Raw genomic sequence first — 24,861 nt, 5'->3', positions numbered from 1 at the left:
TGGTGGGAACTGGATGTTTCTATGAGAGAATAAGGTTAATCTCATTATCCGCAGTGTCACAATTAGATGGTATTAGCAAACATCTGCAATGCTTTCCCAAAAGTATCTGCATTGCAAACCCTGCATTTGGAAACCAAGGGAGGAGCTGTGCAGTCACTGTGGGAAAGAGCATTCAGTTTATTTTTGCACGGGTGACGTTGAAGAGGAGTCTTCACATGCCAGAGGATTTTTCATGTGAAGAATACAAAAATAACCGTCTAATTTCACAGTTAGCAAAGGCTTAAGATAATTGTCAAAGACACAGTATTTGTGATTCAACATCTGTGTTCCAAAGGTATAACTCATATTTCATCAATTAATCTATCTGCAAACATCAATCATCTGTACTTGTCTTTATGCACCGTCTTGTTACTATCCAGCACTTCTGCTCCAACTGCTCCCAAATACAAATATAGATCTACTGACTCACACTTAAAGTACACAAAATGTATTCAACCACACCAGAAACAAGCTACTTATGTTACCGAAAATCACAGTTTGTGTCTGTTGAATAACTTCCTGTCAAACCAAACGGGCCTGCCACGTCACACAGGAAGGTATTCCTCCACAAACACACATTGATTGGTTCGCGGTCTTAACTGAACATAACCTTTTAATTGTGCATTAGTCCAAGTGCACTTCATGCTGTAGTAACCTCGGTGGCCAGCATTAATACCCTATCTAAGTAATTGTGTGCGCACTTGTTCATCACAATTGTAGGAGCCAATCTGGCTACAGCCTTTAGCGTTCCCAAACACACATTATGATTAAGGCTCCCGGTTGTCCGTTTTTACAGAATTTTACAGATAAATACAGGCAGAAAACAATGTTTTTCCTGTCTGTGCTTATTTTTAAAGGCATTAAGATACTGAGAATGGTGCTTCTTGCGAGAGTCTCTCCATGCTGTCTTTTATGAATTCCAAGCAATAGCTGAGCAGATAAATAGGATGGCAAGCTCAAAAACAGGATGAGATTTCCTTAAATACAGGCATATGTTAACATTTATTTGTAGTATAACGCTAATATGTACCTGTGAGTGTAGTGTTCATGGCTGTTTAATTTGCTAAAATGCGGCAGGCATTCATGTATAAGTGCACGTCCAAGAGGTAAATAAACATGCAAATATACCATATTACGGCTCCATTTATTTTCAAAACACAAAATAAATATGGATAAACACCAACAACATGGCCAAAAATAAATATGGATAAATACAAATGGAAATGGTAAAAAAATTAATTCCATAAAACAAGGAGCCCTAATTATGAATCAGTCTTCCCGTCTTATTCTCCACTGACAACAGTTGTACTCTCTGCTCTCCTCTGCAGACGCACTGAAACCAAGGCGGTATTGCAATGTATATTAATCACTAGCGACTGAGGAAAAGCCTTAGAGCATTTCCTACCTCTGCCAAGAAGACCTCATAAGTGCTCTGTTATGGAGGGCCCACTGAAGGAACTCCTTTAGTAAATACAAACACAAGCAAGCAAATCATAAGCCTGCTAGCACTGATGTATTGTAATTGCTAGCAGTGTGGATGGGAACTTAAATTAATAATGGGGCACAGTTAATATCTGTCACCCAAAACAAGAATCTGGCCATTCAGTGTTACTGGTTGCTGTGACTGCAGGTTCAAATTATCAGCCGAACAGTAGACAACACTACACAGTTTGAGCAGTTCACTGAAGAGTGGGTGGTTTGGCTGTACACTGACAGAATGGGGGAAAACATTTCAGAGTTTTAATACCCGGACTCCCAAATATCTCCCCTTCCTGTTAAACTCTGATTGGCAAGTGTCATGGAAATGAGCCAGACAAAGTTTCCTAGTTACAGACCACTTCCACATACATCCGTACAGCTTGCTCCAGAATGCTGAATGCATTGTGACCAGCACTAGAAATGGGATCATTGCTTGCAGAGGGAGTCAATGGAATGTTTTTATTGGTTTTATCTAGTCCTATGTCTTCCATTTAATGGCCAACTTTACTATCTGATTTTATAGACGCAATTGGTTCAGATTGAGCATGATTATTTGTGAATAATCTGATCAAGTCTGCTCATAAGCGTGTTTTAATAAAACCTAACTAACAGTGTGGAAAATTATTAACATGGGAGATTTCTTTAAGTGCAACGCAAAAACGTGCAAGAAAACATGACACATTTAGTTATTAGAAGCCTCAATCATAAACATGCAGAAATCATGAGAAACTTGGGAGTATGTAATTTATATAACACGAGAGAGAAACTTACTAAATGTACTAAGTAACTTACAGGTAGAATTATAAAGTATGATAATGAAAATGCTTAAAGTAAGTGTTTCCTTGATTATGTTTTCTTTTTCATAACAAGAAATTGATTAATTATCAATAGTTTACATTTTGACAAATAGATTATGCTTATAAGTTTAATTAGAATAATGAATCCTTCTGAATTCTCTATTTTCTTAACAGTAGTGTGTTTTTATTCTTCTGAAAAACCGATGATTTATGGTTTCTCTATGAAGGCCTCAAAACCTGTTAGTTATTTCCTTTTTCTAAGGCCTCAGAAGAATGTATTATGTCCATCATTATTTCTAAAATGCTGATTTACTTCTTTAGCTGTGTACAGCGTATCACTAGAATTTCCTTCCTACGGTTACAGTATTCTTTCTATGAATAATTTTGTCAACTATGTTGCAAGCTGATGTGGAAGCGAGCGTGTGGATATGGAGAAGTTTCAATTCTTTTTCCTGCTTCTGAGGTGTGATGACTACATCCAGATGAACAAAGGACTGATTTATTAACGTTCTGGATGAACTAGGTTGGAGAATGATCACCTCATGAACCTAACCAATACAATTGTGTAAAACTGTGAAAATGAAACATTTGGGAGTTGGAATTGTGAACATCCTGGGTATAATTATTTCAGTGGGAAAAGAACGGATCAGTAGCTGTATTTTTATGAGAAGAGAGCCTTTTGCTGCTGCACTCTCAATGCTACTCTGGCTTGCTATTATCCTTGCAATCCTGGGTGTTACCTGCTGTTGGTCCAAACTTTGAATGTTCCTTGAACTGAACTATCCTGATTGCCTTGCACTTCATCAGCTGGTGATGTTGCATAAGCTATATCTTTTCGGCTGAAAGGTTGGCTATTTCTGACTATGTGCATTAGCTCATTGATCATTAGGTTCGTATGAATCTTGAATTGCATACTGAAATTGCAATGTGTTATATCTTTTTGTCTCTTTCTCTTCTCTCAAACTTGTTATTGATTGTATGATGTATTTTGCCATAAACTGTATTTCCTTATTGTGATCTTACCTGTAACATTGAAATAACACAGACTTAACATTTTAATGTACTTTGTGTATTGACTATTCATATTTGATGATTTAGATAAAATTTACTTGATAAGTATACGGAGCTTGTCTTTATTAATTAGTTATTTGACATGATACATATTATGACTATTGTTGTTGGTTAGGCATTTATTTCATCATAGGTCCTAATGAAGGAAATACCATCCATCTCTTATTATCCGAGTCCCTATTAGCTCGCCCAAAGATATATCGGAGGACCTGATGTTTGTAAATGGTTATTGAGTTTTTATGGGCCCAGACTCTTAGATATAATAAAGTTTCTATTAATGACATATTGGAGATATTGTGAATGATTATAAAAAATTACTCTGCTTCCGCTGGATCAGTTCCCTCAATGAACTTTTAGGTAATCCCTTGTAAATCAAATTGCAGGAGTCTAGCTGGGTCATAACTAAGGATCTGGTGAGATGTGCTCAGTGCTCTATTTGGAGGAGTAGTAGTGCCTAGTGGTGTAACAACAGCGAGAACAAAGATCTGCTACTCCCAGTGTGAGAATATTTTAGGCCTTGTTGCAGAAATGCTTATCTCCATTTATTTTTATTTTGAATCTTAACGGTGAGTCTTGTTTGCATTTTCAAGCAACAAACCTTTACTGTGGCACTTTTTTCACAAGCAAAAAAGAAGAAAATCAGATGGTGAGAACAATATCAACTCTCCAAAGCATCCTCAACCACAAGATTATCTATCGAAGAGAAGTGCAACTTCTTGCCATTAGTGGCCTCCAAGTATCAAACACCCACAACAAACATCAGTACATGACATCCCTTCCTGTTGTGTTGATGGTTGTAGTTGGAGAAAAGTTCTTGTCTCAAGGTACTCACACTTGATGATCACTGATCATGTGATGGTTAAGCGACTCGTCCATTATTCCAAACAATAATTTTTTAGGAGCAAAAAAGGAGGGTGCATCATTTTGTTTTCTTCCTAAATTAATGTTTTCTGTGGAAGGGGGCAACAATCTCGGTTTCTTCACCATGATACAGAATTTTAAACATAATTGCCTAAACCCTTTATTTGATCAATCAAATTTGGACCATACTTGGTTATTTGGAAGCTGTTTCAAACTCATTAGGTTCCAAAGAGATCAAACTGCCTCTAAATTGACATATTTCAGTGGAAAAAACTAAAATTAATTTTTATTTAAAGCTTAGTTTAGCAAGATAGAGAACAGCACTATCATTCATAGGTTCTCACTTAGTTACAGTTTGTTAAAATTTGACATTTGGTAGTTCTGATGGTTTCAGAATAGTTAAACAGAAAAGCACTAACGATATTCTTAATTCTGTTCTAGGTTTAGGTAATAGATTGTTAAACTAACAAAGGCAGATCAATATTGCAGCCCAGAAGCTTCAGAAGCCAAGGGTGGTAAACTGTGTATCCTGGAAGGTTGGAATCAATCTCTCAGCCTTACAATAGTATTGCAATATACATCAATTCAGAATCAACAGTAATAAGTGCTAGATTTAGCACAAAAAAGCGAAGTGCTTTTAACTAAAGAGATTAAAAGAAATCTGAAACAAATGTCATTGTGTTTTTAAATGAAAGAGACTGGGTTAGTGCCGTACCTAGAGCTGTAATGGACCAGAGGTCTTCGTAAAGCATGAAGTGGGCATTATCTGGTTCTAGGTACATTCATTGCCCATCAAACCACTTTAGCCAGACAGCAAAACAGACCTCGAATGCATGGTGCAACCAACATTTTTCCACATTGAAAAAATGGAGAATACATTATATTCTGTATAATTACATTTGGAATACATTTTAGTTAACTCCTCTGCACTATATATATATATCACCTCTGTGGGAGCAGGATCATTCTGCTTCAACAATACACATTCAGACAGACCTAAATGTTACAGTAGCTTTTGGTCATACTGTTCACTATTATTGTCTTATTTGTGAATCGTCCCCTCTCACAAAGGACTAAGCCATACCGTGCGGCAGTAAAGCCACCACGCACCACAGCGTGCCTATCCCATCACTTCCTGTCAAACCTAAAGGGCTATCAAGATATTTTTATGCTAAGCCACTTGCTGTTGGTTAAGTGGGAGGAGCACTGCACTCATTTGGGAAAAGATGAAGGAAAACTCCATTTAACAGTTCCACTTTGAGGTCTCCTGGCAAACACACAGTGTTACTGAGGTTTAAGATTAACTTTGAAAATCACCATTGTGGTTTTCAGGGCATTGTTAATGTTTACTAGGACAGGACCTCATACATCTCACACCAAAGCTAGTAATTCAGCACTTCACAGCTGTGGTAACAACACAGCAGTCCACTCTCACACACTACACACATTGGATGTGGTCGAATGTACAACAACTTACAGCTCTGTACAATGCTCCACCTCATAAACATGCTAGCGTCCAAAAGGTGTACCCTAGGGTGGATTAATCTTTACAGTACCATGTAAATGGGACTCAGGTGCTCTTTTTGTGTCTAAAGGTTGAGTGGGTTCAACAAGTTAGAACTCTTTGGATGGTCGTTTTTTATGTGCTTGGTGTATTTTATATATATATTTTTTTTCTTCAAACACACATACATATTGGCAAGGGCCCAGCTCCTCTCCCTAAATTAAAGTTTTTACAAACACCATGACGAAAAGAAACAAGCACCTATGAAGCCAAAAGGCTGGCAGATATTATTGCCAGACCTATTGTTCTTGCCAAAGCTTGTTTTTAGGTAGTGCTTGGTACTGCAACTATTTACCATTTTGCTGTGCTACAAATAAATACTATTATACAAATTATTGGTAATCTGTTCATCGATGGTGGAAGGGTGAAAGATTAAATAGTCCTGGCCAGAACTCAACCGTCTGACCTGCAAAATATAAACAAATCTAAGCCAAAAAACCTAGCTCACTGACCTATCCGAACATCATATAGGTCCAAGAGGGTATTTCCAAACCCCTTAAACACATTTTCCCACATATTACACCTTGAACATAACTTCCTCGTCCACTTCAAGTCAATGCCTGCAACCACGAACCCCCAGAAGAGCCAGCCGTGCCTCACTTCTCCTGGGGCCGTATTACATAAAATGCCCCGGAGGCACAACAGGCGTTAGGGGTCTAGCACTTTTGCACAAAACTCATACTTGGAACATACACCAAGCACATAAACAACAATACAATACTTTTAGAATTGCTGGGACCACAGATGGGCCTACAAGAGCCGCTTATTAAAGTTGCTCATAGCTACTGAAGCCCATATCGGCGTTGGTTCTTCGATTTCAGCCGGTCAAGTGTACAAAATCCACACCTCATGTCTTTTGAAACTATATACAATCGGCTCTGTGACTGGACATGCTGATGTAGTCGATATAAACCTCCTTTCTTATCCTCTTCTTATCATTCAAGCTTCTCGAAGTATTCTGGTGTGTAGAACTAGAAACACCAAACTTTAGAATCTACAAAGCTTCAGCTTTCCACAAAACACTAGTCACCTAGTACATATTTTGGTTAACATCTAAGCAGTCTATCTTGACTTCACTTTTTGTGTATTCACAATCTACCAATGACACATCAGTTCTAAGGTTTATGCTGGAGTATAATTCAACTAATAAAGGCTCAAATAACATGTAGGACGAACTCCTCTCCTTTGAGGCAACCGCTGCGGAGGAAGCAACATGGTGATCTATACTCATTTCAGTGTATCTGGGAGTAAACACCAAGAAAATCCGAATCTGACATGCCCTGTAGACATATACCCAGAGGAAAATAGAAAGACATGGCCATTTTGATTTAAAACAAAGAGAGTAAGCTTCCATCTGAGGTGGGTACAGCTGTTAATCCTTCGCAGCAGAGAAAGTAACCTAAGAGGAGGTCAACACATACTCAACACCTACCCCAGAGAAGGTGGAAAGGCCCTGTTTCTCACCAGGGATGAGCAAAATTAGGGGCATTCTACCACTTCCGTGGTGAGCTGACCTATGGAGGCATATGCTCGAAGAATAGCAACTAGACATAAAGTCTCATACCAGCCCCTCACCGGCCCACGTAAACCTGCATTCATCCTGGAGTGGGGGATAGAAGCCAGCAGAATTGCCTGAATAATGTTTAAGGGGGTCGACAGTAACCCACCTCAGAATCTGCCAGTAAACTCTACCCCTACACCAGTCATGTGGGGGTGGAATCACCTGGACTAACATGAACCCATCTGGAGCACATTAGTCCTTACCGCAATGCCTAGTGAAAAAGGGGAGATCTGACAAGGACGTATATAATTAACATACTAGGTATATTGAAAAGCCCACATTCAACCCCTGGGCCATTTTAGCACAGAATACTAGACTTTATTACTATCAGGTGCGCAACGCCCATTGGGTTGAAAGGGCTTCAGCCCCCTCCCCTGTCGTGTGGGTCAGCCTGGGCTGAGAGAGCTTCCTGGGCACAAACACAGCCGCACCTGAGTACTTCACAGGTCTTTAAAAGACCATTTACTTGCTAACAAGACTTTGTTGATTTTCACCCCTTCTTTGAGCCCCTGCATCTCCACTTTGACTATCGCTTGAAGAATTAGCCCCCCCCTAAATTTTTGGTAGCCCCCCACCCAAAATGTGGCTCTAGTTGCGCCTCTGATTACTACCCAACTCAACTGTACTCATTTTATTGACCTTGGAAGGATGAAAGGCTGATTGCACCTGCTGGGATTTCAACATAAGGCCAAAGGCAGGTTTCTGGAGTGGATGCATTAGTCCACTGAGACACAACATCCGGCTTGATTTATTGAAATGCGCATGATCTAATTGTGTTTAGAAAACACACAGCGTGATATTGCTCAACAGAAAGTACAACGTGCAGGTTTTGGGTCATTATTAAAAGACAAGAGAATTAAAAATGGAAAACGTAATAATTGATTGCATTAATGCCATTACACATAAAGCAGCAACAACTCACTATATGGTAGACATCGGCAGATTAAAAGCAATGATGGTGGCACATTATGGCTTTCACTAGCGTGGGAAATTTGAAATACCAACCTCACATACATTCCTACCAATCATTGACTTCCTCACTTACCAGGAGGCACATTCCTTACTGCCAAAACAGCTGTGTAGAAGAACACAACTCTACCTTACACGGTAAGTGTAACAGTTACTACTGTATCTCAATTACAGGAAGCATTCCTCCCCCAAACCCTGTACTCGTACAGAGAAGGCACAAATCATTCCACCAGGGAGACAAGTAACTGATGGACCGCTGGCTCTAGCCTGAGGGGTGGAAGGATACAGTTACAGGGTGCTTAGTACATCTGTAGCCAGTTATTTGTACTGCGCTCGCAGGCAGGGTGTGTGGGGCCTACATTAGCGCACATGTACAGCCAGCAACAGTTACAGGAGAGACCCATCAAGCTGCAACAAAATAAGCTAAGCATGCTTCATGTTTTGATAGGAAAAAAAAACAAGTGGTACGAACCCCTCAATATTTCTGTGTTCAGTCTTGCAGTATGAGATAGGCCTTTTAAGTGCAGCCAGGTAAACAGTGACGAATCTTTGGGCTACACAAATAAGAGTCATAGCAGTAGCACAGCAGAACGCAGGAAGAAGCTATATGCATATATGGTCAAAACCTGTATTGTTAGTAGAATTTATGAGGGCTTGATTGCCCAGAGGCTTCTTGGCGCTGGCTTTGACCCCATCAAGAAGAACCAAGAAAGTGGGATTGAAGCTCATTCTGCATTGAACAACCAGGTTTTCGAAGCTTTCCTAAACATCAGTAGATTGGGCATGGCTTTAATTTAGAGGGGAAGAGAGTTCCAAGCCTTTGTACCAGCTGAAACTATTCTTAAGAAAAACTGGACCTTGGTTGTGTAATGCTTTATAAGCGGTACACGGAGGCTTGAAAGTAATTCTCTCTTTTACTCGCAGCCACTGTAACTTCCGGATAGATTTAGACATTGATTTTTTGGGATCTTCAACAATAGTCGGGCTGCAGTGTTTTGAAGAATTTGCAGCTTGTTCAGTAAGTGCTGATGCAGATTTAGATACAGTCCATTGCAGTGGTCTATTTTACTAAGTACTAGCGAGCTGATTATCGTATGCTGAAGATTTGAAGGGATAAAAGGTTTTCATGGTCCTTAAAGTAAGAAATGAAGAGGATGCCTCTGCATTGACATGATCAGTAAAAAGTGAGTTTGTTATCAATTACTACCCATAAACTCTGGGCCTTAGAACTGAATGCCGAAATACACCTAAATCCTGCACCCACCAATTAAGGTCCAAATGGACTAATGAGAGCCAAATAGCTAAACCTCAGTTTTCCCTGAGTTTAATTTCAAACAATTGCTACTCATCAATGTGCTCACAGCCACCGTGCAGTCATGAAATCTGGATCCTACATAATTTTCGTTCCTGGCCTAAGAGACGACGATTTGAGTGTTGTCAGCATAAAATGTGAGAGCAAAGCCATGTGATCTAATTACTTCTGGTAATTATGTGAGATAGTCATTGAACAAGGTCACGCTAAGCGAGGACCACTGGTGGACCCCGCAGGGAAGTGAGAAGGACTGGAAAATTAACTCACCTAACGCCAGGGTCGGACTGGCCGTAGCGGGCACCGGGCAATCCTCTGGTGCGCCGCACGGGTGAGGGCCGGTTTAGGGGCCCTGGGGGGCGTTTTTGTTACAGCGCCGTTTTTGCAGCATAGCTACAAAATCGGCCCTGTAACAAAATCAGCCGAAAACTGGCCCTCCCAAAGAGCTTGGCGGCACCCCTAACCCCCAGAGGGAGGGTGGGGGGGTTGTTCGAGCACTTTGCCAGGGCCGGTTTTGGTTCCCAGTCCGCCCCTGCCTAATGCCACTGACTGTTCTCTAGCTGTGGATAAATGATTTTAGCAATCCCGGACTGCCCCAGTAACGCCAATCGCGGCCAGCGGATCTATCAGCAGCCCATGATAAATGGGCTCAAAGGCTGCTGATAGATCTAAGATGATGAATGCTGCTCTGCCAGCCTGATCAAGGGACCATCTAATCTCCTCTGTGGCTTTGATCAGTGCTGACTCCGTATTACGGCCACTGCGGAATACAGCTTGGGTAGAATCTAGTGAGTTATTATGCAGAATGTGGTAAAACAATTGTTTGTTCATAATTGTTCTAACATTTTGGCTGGTAGAGATAGTCGTGATATGGGACGGACCTATTTGGGTCCAAAGGGTTAAGTGAGGGCTTTTTAGGGCTCGGGCCTACGTCACCACGAAGTGGGGCGGAGCTTCCGAGCTCTTATGCATTAGAAAAAAAATAAAATTCTTTAGGGGTCCGGGCTGCCACATTCCTTAGTGCGCGCCGCGTTTTTTATGGCATCTGCCTAGTGATTCGTCTTCGCTGTGCTGTATATTTAGTAGCCTTGACGTGATAGGCTATATTTACTTTTCGTCCGTCATTTATTTCAGTTTCATGGCATATTGTTTGTGGTTACGTGCACGGCAGACTTATTAATCTTAATTAGGAGCTGTCAGAGTGCCCGTGTAATGCAATACAGATGGTGGGAGCGCGTTCACCATTGCATTGCATGTATCATGCGCGTGTGTAACATGTACCTTTCGCGCACGGCAGTCCATTCATTTTAATTAGGAGCTGTCAGAGTGCCGCGTTCACGGCGGAGATAATTGAAAGAAGTTTCCTGTAGCTTCAAGGGCAGTCACAGTACTTTTTAAGATACCTCGCATATTCTTCAAGCTAAGACAAGCACCCTTGCCTCGCCAATTCGCGTGTCTTCTAAAATAAAAGTGCGCATTTGCCTCTTCTCTGCGAGGAGTGATTTCCGTTGCTGTTTTCTCCTCCCTTCAATATGTTAGAGTTTAACAGATATGTCCAGGGGTGCAGCAGGTGCAGTGACACCGGGGCCTCAAGGACCTCACTGAACCCTGACAGTGCTGTATTTTACTACCAGTGGCTGTGGGTGTCCAGGGGTGCAGCAGGTGCAGTGACACCGGGGCCTCGAGGGTCTCCCTTAACCCAGACAGTCCTGTATTTTACTACCAGTGGCTGTGAGGGTGCAGCAGGTGCAGTGACACCAGGGCCTCGAGGGTCTCCCTTAACCCAGACAGTGCTGTATTTTACTACCAGTGGCTGTGAGGGTGCAGCAGGTGCAGTGACACCAGGGCCTCGAGGGTCTCCCTTAACCCTGACAGTGCTGTATTTTACTAGCAGTGGCTGTGGGTGTCCAGGGGTGCAGCAGGTGCAGTGACACCGGGGCCTCGAGGACCTCACTGAACCCTGACAGTGCTGTATTTTACTACCAGTGGCTGTGGGTGTCCAGGGGTGCAACAGGTGCAGTGACACCGGGGCCTCGAGGGTCTCCCTTAACCCAGACAGTGCTGTATTTTACTACGAGTGGCGGTGGAAGTCCAGGGGTGCAGCAGGCCTCACTTTACCCTGACAGTGCTGTATTTTGCTACCAGTGGCTGTGAGGGTGCAGCAGGTGCAGTGACACCGGGGCCTCGAGCGTCTCCCTTAACCCTGACAGTGCTGTATTTTACTACCAGTGGCTGTGGGTGTCCAGGGGTGCAGCAGGTGCAGTGACACCGGGTCCTCGAGGGCCTCACTTAACCCTGACAGTGCTGTATTGTACTACCAGTGGCTGGGAGGGTGCAGCAGGTGCAGTGACACTGGGGCCTCGAGGGTCTCCCTTAACCCTGACAGTGCTGTATTTTACTACCAGTGGCTGTGGGTGTCCAGGGGTGCAGCAGGTGCAGTGACACCGGGGCCTCGAGGGCCTCACTTAACCCTGACAGTGCTGTATTTTACTACCAGTGGCTGTGAGGGTGCAGCAGGTGCAGTGACACCGGGGCCTCGAGGGTCTCCTTTAACCCAGACAGTGCTGTATTTTACTACCAGTGGCTGTGAGGGTGCAGCAGGTGCAGTGACACCGGGGCCTCGAGCGTCTCCCTTAACGCCGACAGTGCTGTATTTTACTACCAGTGGCTGTGGGTGTCCAGGGGTGCAGCAGGTGCAGTGACACCGGGGCCTCGAGGGCCTCACTTAACCCTGACAGTGCTGTATTTTACTACCAGTGGCTGTGAGGGTGCAGCAGGTGCAGTGACACCGGGGCCTCGAGGGTCTCCCTTAACCCTGACAGTGCTGTATTTTACTAGCAGTGGCTGTGGGTGTCCAGGGGTGCAGCAGGTGCAGTGACACCGGGGCCTCGATGGCCTCACTTTACCCTGACAGTGCTGTATTTTGCTACCAGTGGCTGTGAGGGTGCAGTGACACCAGGGCCTCGAGGGTCTCCCTTAACCCAGACAGTGCTGTATTTTACTACCAGTGGCTGTGGGTGTCCAGGGGTGCAGCAAGTGCAGTGACACCGGGGCCTCGAGGGTCTCCCTTAACCCAGACAGTCCTGTATTTTACTACCAGTGGCTGTGAGGGTGCAGCAGGTGCAGTGACACCAGGGCCTCGAGGGTCTCCCTTAACCCAGACAGTGCTGTATTTTACTACCAGTGGCTGTGAGGGTGCAGCAGGTGCAGTGACACCAGGGCCTCGAGGGTCTCCCTTAACCCTGACAGTGCTGTATTTTACTAGCAGTGGCTGTGGGTGTCCAGGGGTGCAGCAGGTGCAGTGACACCGGGGCCTCGAGGACCTCACTGAACCCTGACAGTGCTGTATTTTACTACCAGTGGCTGTGGGTGTCCAGGGGTGCAGCAGGTGCAGTGACACCGGGGCCTCGAGGGTCTCCCTTAACCCAGACAGTGCTGTATTTTACTACGAGTGGTGGTGGAAGTCCAGGGGTGCAGCAGGCCTCACTTTACCCTGACAGTGCTGTATTTTGCTACCAGTGGCTGTGAGGGTGCAGCAGGTGCAGTGACACCGCGGCCTCGAGCGTCTCCCTTAACCCTGACAGTGCTGTATTTTACTACCAGTGGCTGTGGGTGTCCAGGGGTGCAGCAGGTGCAGTGACACCGGGGCCTCGAGGGCCTCACTTAACCCTGACAGTGCTGTATTGTACTACCAGTGGCTGTGAGGGTGCAGCAGGTGCAGTGACACCGGGGCCTCGAGGGTCTCCCTTAACCCTGACAGTGGTGTATTTTACTACCAGTGGCTTTGGGTGTCCAGGGGTGCAGCAGGTGCAGTGACACCGGGGCCTCGAGGGCCTCACTTAACCCTGACAGTGCTGTATTTTACTACCAGTGGCTGTGAGGGTGCAGCAGGTGCAGTGACACCGGGGCCTCGAGGGTCTCCTTTAACCCAGACAGTGCTGTATTTTACTACCAGTGGCTGTGAGGGTGCAGCAGGTGCAGTGACACCAGGGCCTCGAGGGTCTCCCTTAACCCAGACAGTGCTGTATTTTACTACCAGTGGATGTGAGGGTGCAGCAGGTGCAGTGACACCGGGGCCTCGAGCGTCTCCCTTAACGCCGACAGTGCTGTATTTTACTACCAGTGGCTGTGGGTGTCCAGGGGTGCAGCAGGTGCAGTGACACCGGGGCCTCGAGGGTCTCCCTTAACCCCGACAGTGCTGTATTTTACTACCAGTGGCTGTGGGTGTCCAGGGGTGCAGCAGGTGCAGTGACACCAGGGCCTCGAGGGTCTCCCTTAACCCAGACAGAGTAGTGAGTGCAGAGTAGTGAGTAGTGAGTAGAGTAGTGAGTAGTGAGTGTAGAGTAGTGAGTAGAGTAGTGAGTAGAGTAGTGAGTGCAGAGTAGTGAGTAGTGAGTAGAGTAGTGAGTAGAGTGGTGAGTAGTGAGTGCAGAGTAGTGAGTAGAGTAGTGAGTAGAGTAGAGAGTAGAGTAGTGAGTAGAGTAGTGAGTAGTGAGTGTAATAGTGAGTAGTGAGTAGAGTAGTGAGTAGTGGGTAGAGTAGTGAGTAGAGTAGTGAGTAGAGTAGTGAGTAGTGAGTGCAGAGTAGTGAGTATAGTGAGTAGAGTATTGAGTAGTGAGTAGAGTAGTGAGTAGTGAGTAGTGAGTAGAGTAGTGAGTAGAGTAGTGAGTAGAGTAGTGAGTGCAGAGTAGTGAGTAGAGTAGTGAGTAGAGTAGTGAGTAGAGTGGTGAGTAGTGAGTGCAGAGTAGTGAGTAGAGTAGTGAGTAGAGTAGTGAGTAGTGCATAGAGTAGTGAGTAGGGAGTGCAGAGTAGTGAGTAGTGAGTAGTGAGTAGAGTAGTGAGTAGTGAGTAGAGTAGTGAGTAGAGTAGTGAGTAGTGAGTGCAGAGTAGTGAGTATAGTGAGTAGAGTACTGAGTGTAGTAGTGAGTAGTGAGTGTAGTAGTGAGTATAGTGAGTAGTGAGTAGAGTAGTGAGTAGTGAGTAGAGTAGTGAGTAGTAAGTAGAGTAGTGAGTAGTGAGTAGAGTAGTGAGTAGAGTAGTGAGTAGAGTACAGTAGTGAGTAGAATAGTGAGTAGAGTAGTGAGTGCAGAGTAGTGAGTAGTGAGTAGAGTAGTGAGTAGAGTAGTGAGTAGAGTAGTGAGTAGTGAGTATAGTAGTGAGTAGAGTAGTGAGTAGAGTAGTAGAGTAGTGCATAGAGTAGTGAGTAGAGTAGTAGAGTAGTGAGTAGAGTAGTGAGTAGAGTAGTGAGTGCAGAGTAGTGAGGTGAGTAGTGAGTAGAGTAGTGAGTAGAGTGGTGAGTAGTGAGTGCAGAGTAGTGAGTAGTGAGTAGTGAGTAGAGTAGTGAGTAGTGAGTAGTGAGTAGAGTAGTGAGTAGAGAGTGCAGAGTAGTGAGTAGTGAGTAGAGTAGTGAGTAGTGAGTGCAGAGTAGTGGGTATAGTGAGTAGAGTAGTGAGTAGAGTAGTGAGTAGTGAGTGTAGTAGCGAGTAGTGAGTAGAGTAGTGAGTAGAGTAGTGAGTAGTGAGTAGAGTAGTGAGTAGAGTGAGTAGAGTAGTGAGTAGTGAGTAGAGTAGTGAGTAGAGTAGTGAGTAGTGAGTTGAGTAGAGTAGTGAGTAGAGTAGTGAGTAGAGTAGTGAGTAGAGTAGTGAGTAGTGAGTAGTGAGTAGAGTAGTGAGTAGAGTAGTGAGTAGAGTAGTAGAGTAGTGAGTAGAGTAGTAGAGTTGTGAGTAGTGAGTAGAGTAGTGAGTAGTGAGTAGAGTAGTGAGTAGAGTAGTGAGTATTGAGTAGAGTAGTGAGTAGTGAGTAGAGTAGTGAGTAGAGTAGTGAGTAGAGTGGTGAGTAGTGAGTGCAGAGTAGTGAGTAGAGTAGTGAGTAGAGTAGTGAGTAGTGCATAGAGTAGTGAGTAGGGAGTGCAGAGTAGTGAGTAGTGAGTAGTGAGTAGAGTAGTGAGTAGTGAGTAGTGAGTAGAGTAGTGAGTAGAGTAGTGAGTAGTGAGTGCAGAGTAGTGAGTATAGTGAGTAGAGTACTGAGTGTAGTAGTGAGTAGTGAGTGTAGTAGTGAGTATAGTGAGTAGTGAGTAGAGTAGTGAGTAGTGAGTAGAGTAGTGAGTAGAGTAGAGTAGAGTAGTGAGTAGAGTAGTGAGTGAAGAGTAGTGAGTAGTGAGTAGAGTAGTGAGTAGAGTAGTGAGTAGTGAGTATAGTAGTGAGTAGAGTAGTGAGTAGAGTAGTAGAGTAGTGAGTAGAGTAGTGAGTAGAGTAGTGAGTGCAGAGTAGTGAGTAGAGTAGTGAGTAGTGAGTAGAGTAGTGAGTAGAGTGGTGAGTAGTGAGTGCAGAGTAGTGAGTAGTGAGTAGAGTAGTGAGTAGTGAGTAGAGTAGTGAGTAGTGAGTAGAGTAGTGAGTAGAGAGTGCAGAGTAGTGAGTAGTGAGTAGAGTAGTGAGTAGTGAGTGCAGAGTAGTGGGTATAGTGAGTAGAGTAGTGAGTAGAGTAGTGAGTAGTGTAGTAGTGAGTAGTGAGTAGAGTAGTGAGTAGAGTAGTGAGTAGTGAGTAGAGTAGTGAGTAGTGAGTAGAGTGAGTAGAGTAGTGAGTAGTGAGTAGAGTAGTGAGTAGTGAGTGTAGAGTAGTGAGTAGAGTAGTGAGTAGAGTAGTGAGTGCAGAGTAGTGAGTAGTGAGTAGAGTAGTGAGTAGAGTGGTGAGTAGTGAGTGCAGAGTAGTGAGTAGAGTAGTGAGTAGAGTAGAGAGTAGAGTAGTGAGTAGAGTAGTGAGTAGTGAGTGTAATAGTGAGTAGTGAGTAGAGTAGTGAGTAGTGGGTAGAGTAGTGAGTAGAGTAGTGAGTAGAGTAGTGAGTAGTGAGTGCAGAGTAGTGAGTATAGTGAGTAGAGTATTGAGTAGTGAGTAGAGTAGTGAGTAGTGAGTAGTGAGTAGAGTAGTGAGTAGAGTAGTGAGTAGAGTAGTGAGTGCAGAGTAGTGAGTAGAGTAGTGAGTAGAGTAGTGAGTAGAGTGGTGAGTAGTGAGTGCAGAGTAGTGAGTAGAGTAGTGAGTAGAGTAGTGAGTAGTGCATAGAGTAGTGAGTAGGGAGTGCAGAGTAGTGAGTAGTGAGTAGTGAGTAGAGTAGTGAGTAGTGAGTAGAGTAGTGAGTAGAGTAGTGAGTAGTGAGTGCAGAGTAGTGAGTATAGTGAGTAGAGTACTGAGTGTAGTAGTGAGTAGTGAGTGTAGTAGTGAGTATAGTGAGTAGTGAGTAGAGTAGTGAGTAGTGAGTAGAGTAGTGAGTAGTAAGTAGAGTAGTGAGTAGTGAGTAGAGTAGTGAGTAGAGTAGTGAGTAGAGTACAGTAGTGAGTAGAATAGTGAGTAGAGTAGTGAGTGCAGAGTAGTGAGTAGTGAGTAGAGTAGTGAGTAGAGTAGTGAGTAGTGAGTATAGTAGTGAGTAGAGTAGTGAGTAGAGTAGTAGAGTAGTGCGTAGAGTAGTGAGTAGAGTAGTAGAGTAGTGAGTAGAGTAGTGAGTAGAGTAGTGAGTGCAGAGTAGTGAGTAGAGTAGTGAGTAGTGAGTAGAGTAGTGAGTAGAGTGGTGAGTAGTGAGTGCAGAGTAGTGAGTAGTGAGTAGTGAGTAGAGTAGTGAGTAGTGAGTAGTGAGTAGAGTAGTGAGTAGCGAGTGCAGAGTAGTGAGTAGTGAGTAGAGTAGTGAGTAGTGAGTGCAGAGTAGTGGGTATAGTGAGTAGAGTAGTGAGTAGAGTAGTGAGTAGTGAGTGTAGTAGCGAGTAGTGAGTAGAGTAGTGAGTAGAGTAGTGAGTAGTGAGTAGAGTAGTGAGTAGAGTGAGTAGAGTAGTGAGTAGTGAGTAGAGTAGTGAGTAGAGTAGTGAGTAGTGAGTTGAGTAGTGAGTAGAGTAGTGAGTAGAGTAGTGAGTAGAGTAGTGAGTAGTGAGTAGTGAGTAGAGTAGTGAGTAGAGTAGTGAGTAGAGTAGTAGAGTAGTGAGTAGAGTAGTAGAGTTGTGAGTAGTGAGTAGAGTAGTGAGTAGTGAGTAGAGTAGTGAGTAGAGTAGTGAGTATTGAGTAGAGTAGTGAGTAGTGAGTAGAGTAGTGAGTAGAGTAGTGAGTAGAGTGGTGAGTAGTGAGTGCAGAGTAGTGAGTAGAGTAGTGAGTAGAGTAGTGAGTAGTGCATAGAGTAGTGAGTAGGGAGTGCAGAGTAGTGAGTAGTGAGTAGTGAGTAGAGTAGTGAGTAGTGAGTAGTGAGTAGAGTAGTGAGTAGAGTAGTGAGTAGTGAGTGCAGAGTAGTGAGTATAGTGAGTAGAGTACTGAGTGTAGTAGTGAGTAGTGAGTGTAGTAGTGAGTATAGTGAGTAGTGAGTAGAGTAGTGAGTAGTGAGTAGAGTAGTGAGTAGAGTAGAGTAGAGTAGTGAGTAGAGTAGTGAGTGAAGAGTAGTGAGTAGTGAGTAGAGTAGTGAGTAGAGTAGTGAGTAGTGAGTATAGTAGTGAGTAGAGTAGTGAGTAGAGTAGTAGAGTAGTGAGTAGAGTAGTGAGTAGAGTAGTGAGTGCAGAGTAGTGAGTAGAGTAGTGAGTAGTGAGTAGAGTAGTGAGTAGAGTGGTGAGTAGTGAGTGCAGAGTAGTGAGTAGTGAGTAGAGTAGTGAGTAGTGAGTAGAGTAGTGAGTAGTGAGTAGAGTAGTGAGTAGAGAGTGCAGAGTAGTGAGTAGTGAGTAGAGTAGTGAGTAGTGAGTGCAGAGTAGTGGGTATAGTGAGTAGAGTAGTGAGTAGAGTAGTGAGTAGTGTAGTAGTGAGTAGTGAGTAGAGTAGTGAGTAGAGTAGTGAGTAGTGAGTAGAGTAGTGAGTAGAGTGAGTAGAGTAGTGAGTAGTGAGTAGAGTAGTGAGTAGAGTAGTGAGTAGAGTAGTGAGTAGTGAGTTGAGTAGTGAGTAGAGTAGTGAGTAGAGTAGTGAGTAGAGTAGTGAGTAGTGAGTAGTGAGTAGAGTAGTGAGTAGTGAGTAGTGAGTAGAGTAGTAGAGTTGTGAGTAGTGAGTAGAGTAGTGAGTAGTGAGTAGAGTAGTGAGTAGAGAGTGCAGAGTAGTGAGTAGTGAGTAGTGAGTAGTGAGTAGAGTAGTGAGTAGTGGGTAGAGTAGTGAGTAGAGTAGTGAGTAGTGAGTGCAGAGTAGTGAGTATAGTGAGTAGAGTAGTGAGTAGAGTAGTGAGTAGTGAGTGCAGAGTAGTGAGTAGTGAGTAGAGTAGAGTAGTGAGTAGGATATCACAGGCAGCAGCTGTGCAAGCTTCTTACACTCACAAGGAGACCACAGGCAGCTGAGTTGCAAGCTTCTCCCACTCACAAGAAGGACATCACAAACAGCAGCGGTGCAAGCTTCTCCCACTCACAAGAAGGACATCACAAGCAGCAGCGGTGCAAGCTTCTCACACTCACAAGAACGACATCACAGGCAGCAGCAGTGCAAGCTTCTTACACTCACAAGAAGAACATCACAGGCAGCAGCAGTGCAAGCTTCTTACACTCACAAGGAGACCACAGGCAGCAGAGGTGCAAGCTTCTTACACTCACAAGAATGACATCACAGGCAGTAACGGTGCAATATTCTCACACTCACAAGGAGATCACTGGCAGTACACACCACATGAACACACTCAATAACACATAGCAACAATACATTGGCATTTACAATGCCATTAGCTCAAACTCAAATAAATCCGAGCCCGATTGCATTTCCAATGCTTGTTAATTAATGGAAGCAGTGATGCTCTCTTCCAGATGTTAAGAAAGATCCCTGTCCTCAGGGACAGTTTCTCCATTTGAGCAGAGGAGCATCGCCACACAGGCCAGAGCTGGAAAAAAAATGGTAATAAAGTTTATTTATCACCATTTCATTTTTCAGCAACCACCCGTCCTGAACTGAGTGACAAGACGGGGCGGGGCAAGTGCTGAGTGGCAGCAGGGAGTTGTGCGCTTTAAAATGTGCATGTCTCTTTGACTGGCTGTCTTAGGACGGCCAGCCAGACATGCGCATTTTAAAGTTCTCTAACCCAGCTTTCTTAGACAGCTGGGTTAGAGAAAGTGCAGGCCTCCAGTGCTCTTAGGATCGCTGAGAGAGCCTGCTCTATCCAATCCTGGAGAGCAGCGCTAGGATTGGTTAGTGCAGTTTGTTGGTCCTACGTTGCAGCCTGCCTGGAAGGGAGACGGCCGGTGGAGGAGGATGCCGCGTCACGCCTCAAGGTAAGTGTTCTACTTATATATTTATTTTGGTCCCCACCTCACCACCACCCTCCGTACATGGCAGCCGCCACTGCCTGTCCTAAACATCAGTTGAAATATTTCAATTAGTCTGGAGGCTATAATACCCGGGCCAGTTTGGCCACCTTATGGGACAGTGGTCGTAAGCGGAGACAGATTTTGCAGCGTTGATCAGGGTCACTACTTCCTCCAAGGTGGGAGGGGTGAATTCTATCAAGAGTGATTCGCACTACGTGTGATTCGGAAAATAGACCGAAACGTTTGAAGAAGGGGTAAGATTGGTAGAGAAAGAGGGCACAGACTGGTAATCTGTAATATACCTCTTCTACTTCATGATGAAAGAAGTCAGCTGGAGTGTTACAGAACATTTGACTTGTGTTAACCAGTTTTTTAGATGTTTCTGCTGTCAGTTTTTTAACAGTCTGGAATAATTCTTAGGCAGATTTTTTGCAGCTTCTGTCTTTTGTGTAAAATGGGATGCATCTCTGCTGCACAAGAGGGAAACCGCTACACAAGAGGGAAACAATCACCCCTGACCACCTCCTTCTCGGGGGACTTACACCCTCCTTTAAAGGGACAGTGGGGCCTCTCTTCTAGTACACCTAGAAGGTGAGCCAGCGAGGAGAGGCGAAACATTTACCTTTGGCAACAGGACAGCATTTTTATTTTACCTCGTAAGCGTCCAGTACCAAGGGAAGACCCATGTTGGTACGCACTGATGAAAGTTATGCAGTCGCAACACAAATGTTACATGTGTTGATTAAGGACATTAACTCTGACCCGGAAATACAATTTCCCAGAAGAGAGCACGGTGTCCCGAAAATGGATTTCGAATGTGGTTTCAACGAGATGTAATTACATTGGTTGGCGATTCTAAAATGCAATTAATAGTTTATAGCGGATGATGAAAGGACTTGTCCTTGAGTTAACGTGAACTCTGTAGCGAATGATGCTGTCTTAAGTCTTTCTTTCATAACTAAGATGGGAGTGCATTTTGGGAGAACTTAAATTGTCACCACAAAGCCAAAGCACAAGTCAAAACACCAGCAACGACATGCAGTACACAACAAATCAATCATCGGCCCCTGGTTAGATTCACTCTTAAACTGGTTTTACGTGCAAGACAGGAGACGAATCGGTGCAAAATGTACACGAGTAAATGTGGGTCAGACACGTGGTTAGGTTGTTAGTACCACCACTCAGCCTGGACTTGCCATTTAACCAAAAGGTTATTGACTTGAGGAAGTCACACTATCTCCCTGCGCCTCGATTCCTTTCTCCTCGCCAACTGGGCACATTCACCAATATGCAAAATGTTGTGGACCAGCGCTACGTGCACACACTGCACAACAGAAGTGTCCAGCCTTGGTCCGTAGGACCGAAACCATGCCAGGGGATTTTCAAATGTTCAAGCTAACCACAGGCTATGCCTGGGATTCTTATTATAGGGCGTGTACGTGGATGTATCGCTTGGCATCCTGTATTTCTGTCACTCCTCCTTGGACCCACGTGTACTGCCCCTGGTGTGCACACGCCAGCTCAGTGCACACAGACACTGACATAAGAGTATATGATTAAATATAGTACGGAATACGCCATGAGAGCACATATGAGCAGGGCTGTGTAAAGCAGAATGCAGGCATCAAAAATCAATGCGAGAAGTGACAAAAGTATCAAAAAAACACGGTCATATACGGCAGATAACTATCGGGGTTTGCCTGTCATGGAGAGCTCACACAATGTCAGCTTACAACGCTTCAAGGCACTCAAATGCCAAATATAATTCATATTTCTTTTGCAGCCAGCAGGAACAAATACATCGACATTATAGAAAAAAATCAAAGACTGAGAAAAAAACGAACTACAGCATGGTATGCTTTGCACATTTATACCATTTTTACTACTGATTCTACATTCTAGAAAGTATTCTGTCATTCAGCATGTCACGCCTGTCAGAATGAATGACAGCGTGACGTGCGTGACACCTTGAAACACCCAGCTCTCCAAAGACACAGATTTCAGAAGAGGGAAATCTGCAAAGGTGCGGACTATAATATAACATTTGCTATTAATAAGAACAATTAAATGACACGATCAGTGCTCCTATTCCATGTCAGCGCAGCCGTAGTACAGCCCTCGTGTCCAGCACACTTACCTAGGTACTTGATGGCGAAGCCCTGGGGGGGGCGGAGCGCCCTGCGCACCCAGCCCTCCCGCAGCGCCCCCAGGTGCTCCTCCTTGCCCTGGATGAGCAGGACGTGCTCGTCGATCCACCCCAGGAAGAAGGTCTCGGCGATGGCCTCGGTCACGCGCCGGTTCCAGAAGTGCTGCATGTTCTCCGCCTTGAAGTCGGCGAAGACCTCGTAGCCCAGGCGGTGCTCCTGCAGCCGCTCGTCCACCACCAGCATGTGGCCGCGGAGCTCGTCCGGGTGGCTCAGCACCACAGCCAGGGAGTGCGGCGCGATCTGCACAAGTTTATCCATTTGCAGGGGCATCACCTCGAACCAAACAACATAAAAAAAGTATAACCAATCGGGGTGCAAATAAAAGTTTGTCGACCTGTTGTTCCTCGGGTTTAAAAATCAAAATGGTCCAAATCGTGATTCTTTGGCTGACGGAGAAAAAATGAGAACAGAATGCTAAATCATTTTAATGCCCGTGCAGGTCACATTCGCACTTCCAGCGCGCTGCGTCCGGATTTCCTGAGTAAGACATCTGACAAGCAAGTGCACTGCCTCGACCGTGCATTGCAGACCCCTCCGGCAGCTGAAAGTGCCCCGGCAGAAGCGTGCAAGTGCTAGCAGGCAGGCCCGTCAGGAGTTCGGCCTGGATGCCTGCACGGCTTCAGGTGTCCAGGCGGCAGGCAGTCCCGGGCGCGCATGCCTGCCCGGCCGGTCTGCAGACTTATGGCCGGGGATCGGAGGCTGCCATACCTGGGAGCAGAACTCCTGCACGCTTCCTGGGCAGTGCGCGAGGGAGGGAAGCTCCGCCCACCCCGCACCGAGCGTCCCAATAATTGCCATAACAACTGAAGCCCTCTAGTGGCCACAGCGAAACCATTATTGGAGGAAGTCTCAGAACTGGGGCCTTGTGGCCTGTGCACACAGGTAGTGGGCAGAACACCTCTCGATTTCATCACTGCTCTGCAAAGGAATTAGCAGGACCTACTTTTGGCATGGAGGAGCAAAAAGGGGAAACTCTTTTTGGGTAGCTGTGCGCCTTAGAAAACTATTTTAACATAACATATCATAAAGAGCTAGGCTCAGGGTGCCAATTTTTAGAGAAGGGTAGGGAGCTGTCCGCATTAAGGTTATGCGGACAGCTGAGTTCCACCGGGCTGCTCCAGTGCTGCAGGCGCTAGATTTAACGCTTCTTCAGCCTGCTTTATTGAACTCCCATCTCTTCTCACCCCATGCTGCCACACACTCTTAACCCCTCTCTCCAACAAGCAAATTGGCACCAGCTAGAGATGGTAATCTGTGCATAATTCAGGTGGGGGCGGGTAGGGTGCAGGGATGTGGTCCGAGGCCAGTGACTAATCTTTATGCAATCAGTCAGGAGCTCAGCTCTGAACATAAAAGGAGCTCCTCTCTGTCTCATTTTATTCACCTGCAGATTGGCCGCTAAATTTCTTTTTGTCCAGGGCAATACCCTGGCAAAGGCTGACCCTGGGAATTTGTATATAGAGGTATATAGAAGAGTGACAGAAAATCAAAAGATTCACTCTATCATGTAAAAAACCTTATTTATTTTCTACTATACAAAAATCTCCAAACTAAAAACTCTGGGCAATGTTGTGTGCCATGTGGAGGAGTGCAGGCCTTGCAAGCGGCACTGTGAATAAACATACACACTTGATACTATAGTATGGGCCAACCACCCTGAGTGGTCTCGCGCCCATTTATTTATACCCTCTGGCCAGGTCAGGATGGATCACAGAGTTTTGGCCACTCCGCACTACGCTTGTAATACAGAGTTCCGGCCAAATTCTGTCAAACGTCGGGTGGCAGAGTTTTTTTTCGTGCACAGCTCACCAATGGTAAGTTGGCGAACCAGAATTGGCATACCCTTGCGTGATTCTCCAGCACTAGTAGGGCACCCAGCAAGATGTTCTCAACTCGGGGAGTCGCGACTGCTCGCAGTGAGTTAGCTGTCACTCGGGTAGAAAATCTACTGGAGCAACTTCAAAGCAGTGGCACTCTCTGGCACACTGGGTGGTGTTGTTTGCGCTGATTTTAGAGTGTGGAACATGCTCCTGGCGCAAAAAAGCAGTGTGAACAGTGCAAAATGCAGATTCTCGCTGTGTTCGAAAAGCTCTGCGGAATCTCTTGGAGTTTTCATGTAACACTGCGGAATTCCGCAGAGTGATATTCCACAAGTACTGCCCACCCTTAGTGAGTGGGTTACCCTTCACTCCACTCACTAATGGTGCTCACTCCATCCCCTACAGTCTCACTCCATCCCCTACAGTCTTAGTCCGATTCAACAATGGTTCTCATGGATCTGGGCGGAGCATTCAAAGTCTCTGAGTGTGTGACTGGGATGTGAGCTCAGCCGGAGGTGGTACCATTGGCTCCTAGGGTGACTGGCTCGATCATTAACTTCCATTTAGCGCATTCGTGCTGCAGTTCCTGTCTGGTGGCTGTTTTCTGGGGAGCTGCACTGCTGAGGTGTCTCTCCTTGACTTTCTGACCTTGGTGCGTCCTCTGCAGGTGACTTGTACCATTACTTGTTATAATGGCAGGAATCAGAATTGTATCACGCTTAATGCGTATATAGTTAGCTAAAAGTCAGCCAGATGTGTTTGAGTTAAAATGAAAGTTTGATTTTTCTTTGGAAATAAGTAATCTTGCTCTTTTACTAAGCATACAATTATATTCATATCTATATTTCTGAAGTTGGCACTTACATTGCGGATCTCAAGATGAAATGAAAAGTCTCCAAAGTTGCTATGTGTTTTTATAATTTAAAAAGGTGAGCGTAGAATGATTAATTGT

At 44.8% G+C, this 24,861-nt stretch overlaps 1 protein-coding gene across 2 annotated transcripts in view; it reads right to left on the bottom strand.

The window, feature by feature from the left end:
- The window catches only part of STOX2 (storkhead box 2), a 599,364-nt gene extending 576,801 nt beyond the window's left edge, over positions 1–22,563 (bottom strand). For both annotated transcript variants that reach the window (XM_078678002.1, XM_078678004.1), the window contains exon 1: positions 22,020–22,563. In XM_078678002.1, coding sequence (XP_078534128.1) covers positions 22,020–22,359 — 340 coding nt within the window. In that variant the 5' untranslated portion in view covers positions 22,360–22,563. The remainder of the gene's footprint in view (positions 1–22,019) is intronic.
- Positions 22,564–24,861: the final 2,298 nt, after the last annotated feature.

Source organism: Lissotriton helveticus, chromosome 2_2 (genome assembly GCF_964261635.1).
Source record: "Lissotriton helveticus chromosome 2_2, aLisHel1.1, whole genome shotgun sequence".
Taxonomy (NCBI): Eukaryota; Metazoa; Chordata; class Amphibia; order Caudata; family Salamandridae; genus Lissotriton; species Lissotriton helveticus.
The sequence above is the reverse complement of the archived record's forward strand: the minus strand, read 5'-3'. Positions and strand labels throughout refer to the sequence as shown.